Genomic DNA, 2,246 nt, shown 5'->3' with positions numbered 1-2,246 from the left:
GTACCATACCAATTACACGAAGAACGAACTAATAACCTAACTAATAATACTAAAACTAACAAACCTAACGAGTTTTATTTAGTCACACGACACTAGTAACGTAAATACACAGACTATCCAAGCTAGGAGAGGAATAGAATGATAATGCCTTTATTGTTGAGGACAGACTCACTTCATCAAACGCAATATTTCACAAACCATCCAACTGAACAGCTCAAACACATCTTGGGGGACACCAAGATGCAGCAAAGATGTCATCATTGAATTACAACATTCGAGACTTCTTATAGGGTTGCTCTGGAATACAGAAACCGAATTTTCAATGTCATCATTTTTCCCATACATATCAATCAAAGCCGACTGAATGAGGACATTTCCATAATCAAAGCCCAATTTCATAACAAAACTGTGCATTTGTTTTCCAAAGAGTAGTTCCTTTCTGCGACTTGATAAATTCAACAATGCCACGAAAGACATAGCAGATGGATGTTTGTCCCACAATCTCATCTCTTCTAGGACTTGAACAGCTTCATGCAACAAATTATTGGCAGCATAAATAGAAACCATTGAATTCCATGAAATAACATCCTGAGGTGGAATACTCTGAAATGCTTTATTTGTATCAACCAAAATGCCACAAGCAGAGTAAAAATCCACCAATGCATTAGCTAAAAAGATATTTGATTCTAACCACCCCGTCTTAATCACAAGGGAATGTATCTCCCTGCCTTTGTCAATAAGTCTCTCTATACAACAACCTCGAATCAAATAACAAAATGTAAGCCCATTAGGCTCCACATTTTCCAACTTCATATCACTATACAATCTTAAGAACTCATTGGGCTTACCCGCTTCACAAATTCCACGTAAAACCAAGTTCCATACAGGTAAGTTTCGTTTTGGTAAGTCATAAAACACTTTGAAAGCAACATCTGTAAGACCCATTTGTATATACATATTAACAAGTGCACTGGCAATATATAAGTTCATACTAAATCCCAATACAACTACTCTACTGAGAATCTCAAGCCCTTCTTTGTATAAACCTGCGTTAGCACATATGCTCAATATAAAGGAAAAAGTGGACGAGTTCTCCCTGATACCTTGAGAAACCATTTTATTATACAAGTACACTGATTTTCTTGGAAACCCATAATGACTATATCCAGAAATCATAATATTCCATGTAACCACATCACGTTTAGGCATTTCTTCAAACAGGTGGAGTGCAGAGGTTAAAGACCCATACTTCACAAGGTCGTGTAATATTCTGTTCAGTGAGTAAACATCATTGTTGCTCACGGAGCAAAAGTCCAGGGGCAGAGTGGGCTGTAAGCTTTTCTGTTGGCACTTGTGAGAAAGAGTGGTTACGTATCTGCGTATAGCACACGACGCTATAACACGTTTGCTTTGCATTGGTTATGAATACTAGGGGTAAAGACGGGAAAAAACAAAATAATAGTGTAATAAGTAATGTTATTGCTATGTATTGACTTTATTGCTATGTATTGACCATATAAAAGAGATTAGTGGTGGGGAGCTGACTCTGAGCACGGGCCCAAGAACAATGTAGAAATTTACTTTTTAGGTTGGATAGGTGGTATTTTTAGTCAATATACTCACTTCACATTTATGTGAACCTGTTTGATTGGGCACAAAGTTTAAGAAAAAATGAAGACTTTTGGAGTTTGTGATTCTAAACAAGTCAAAAAGGGGGTCCAGCGTATTTGTGGTTATAAAAGCTTCTCAATAAGGCAAAATTGGAAGTTTAAGCTAAATTATTTCCAAATTTAGAAAGGATCATTCTTTTTGGAACGGACCAAAAAGGAAATAGGTTCACATAAACTCGAATGGAGGGAGTAAAAATTACGTAAATTTTTTCTTTAATCTTTTCTTATTTTTTCAACTTAAGGTGCTAAATAAATTCATTTTTGCTTTTATTTGATGAATTTGTTATCAATTATTGAAGAATTAACTTTTTCAAAAATATTCGATATTCAAGGACAAAATAAAATTGTTACTCCCTCCGTTCCAGTTTATGTCAACCTATTTCCTTTTGGTCCGTTCCAAAAAGAATGACCCTTTCTAAAATTGAAAACAATTTAGCTTAAACTTATAATTCTACCCTTAACGAGAAGCTTTTATAACCACACAAATACTCTGGACCCCTTTTTGACTTGTTTAGGACCACAAATTCCAAAAGTCTTCATTTTTTCTTAAACTCCGTGCCTAGTCAAACAGGTTCA

The 2,246-nt window shown here is 35.4% G+C and overlaps 1 protein-coding gene across 1 annotated transcript; it reads right to left on the bottom strand.

Moving 5' to 3' along the window:
* Positions 1 to 168: 168 nt before the first annotated feature.
* On the bottom strand, positions 169 to 1,416 carry LOC109222382 (pentatricopeptide repeat-containing protein At2g33680). Its single transcript, XM_019386747.1, has one exon. It carries the CDS (start codon positions 1,414 to 1,416, stop codon positions 169 to 171), a length of 1,248 nt encoding a protein of 415 aa, XP_019242292.1.
* Between the last annotated feature and the right edge of the window lie 830 nt (positions 1,417 to 2,246).

The sequence above is a fragment of the Nicotiana attenuata genome, unplaced genomic scaffold (genome assembly GCF_001879085.1).
Source record: "Nicotiana attenuata strain UT unplaced genomic scaffold, NIATTr2, whole genome shotgun sequence".
Classification (NCBI taxonomy): Eukaryota; Viridiplantae; Streptophyta; class Magnoliopsida; order Solanales; family Solanaceae; genus Nicotiana; species Nicotiana attenuata.
This window is presented reverse-complemented; position numbering and strand designations above follow the sequence as displayed.

Excerpts from the sequence above, each read along its gene's own strand:
- LOC109222382 (XM_019386747.1), bottom strand. The coding sequence starts at position 1,416 with ATGCAAAGCAAACGTGTTATAGCGTCGTGTGCTATACGCAGATACGTA.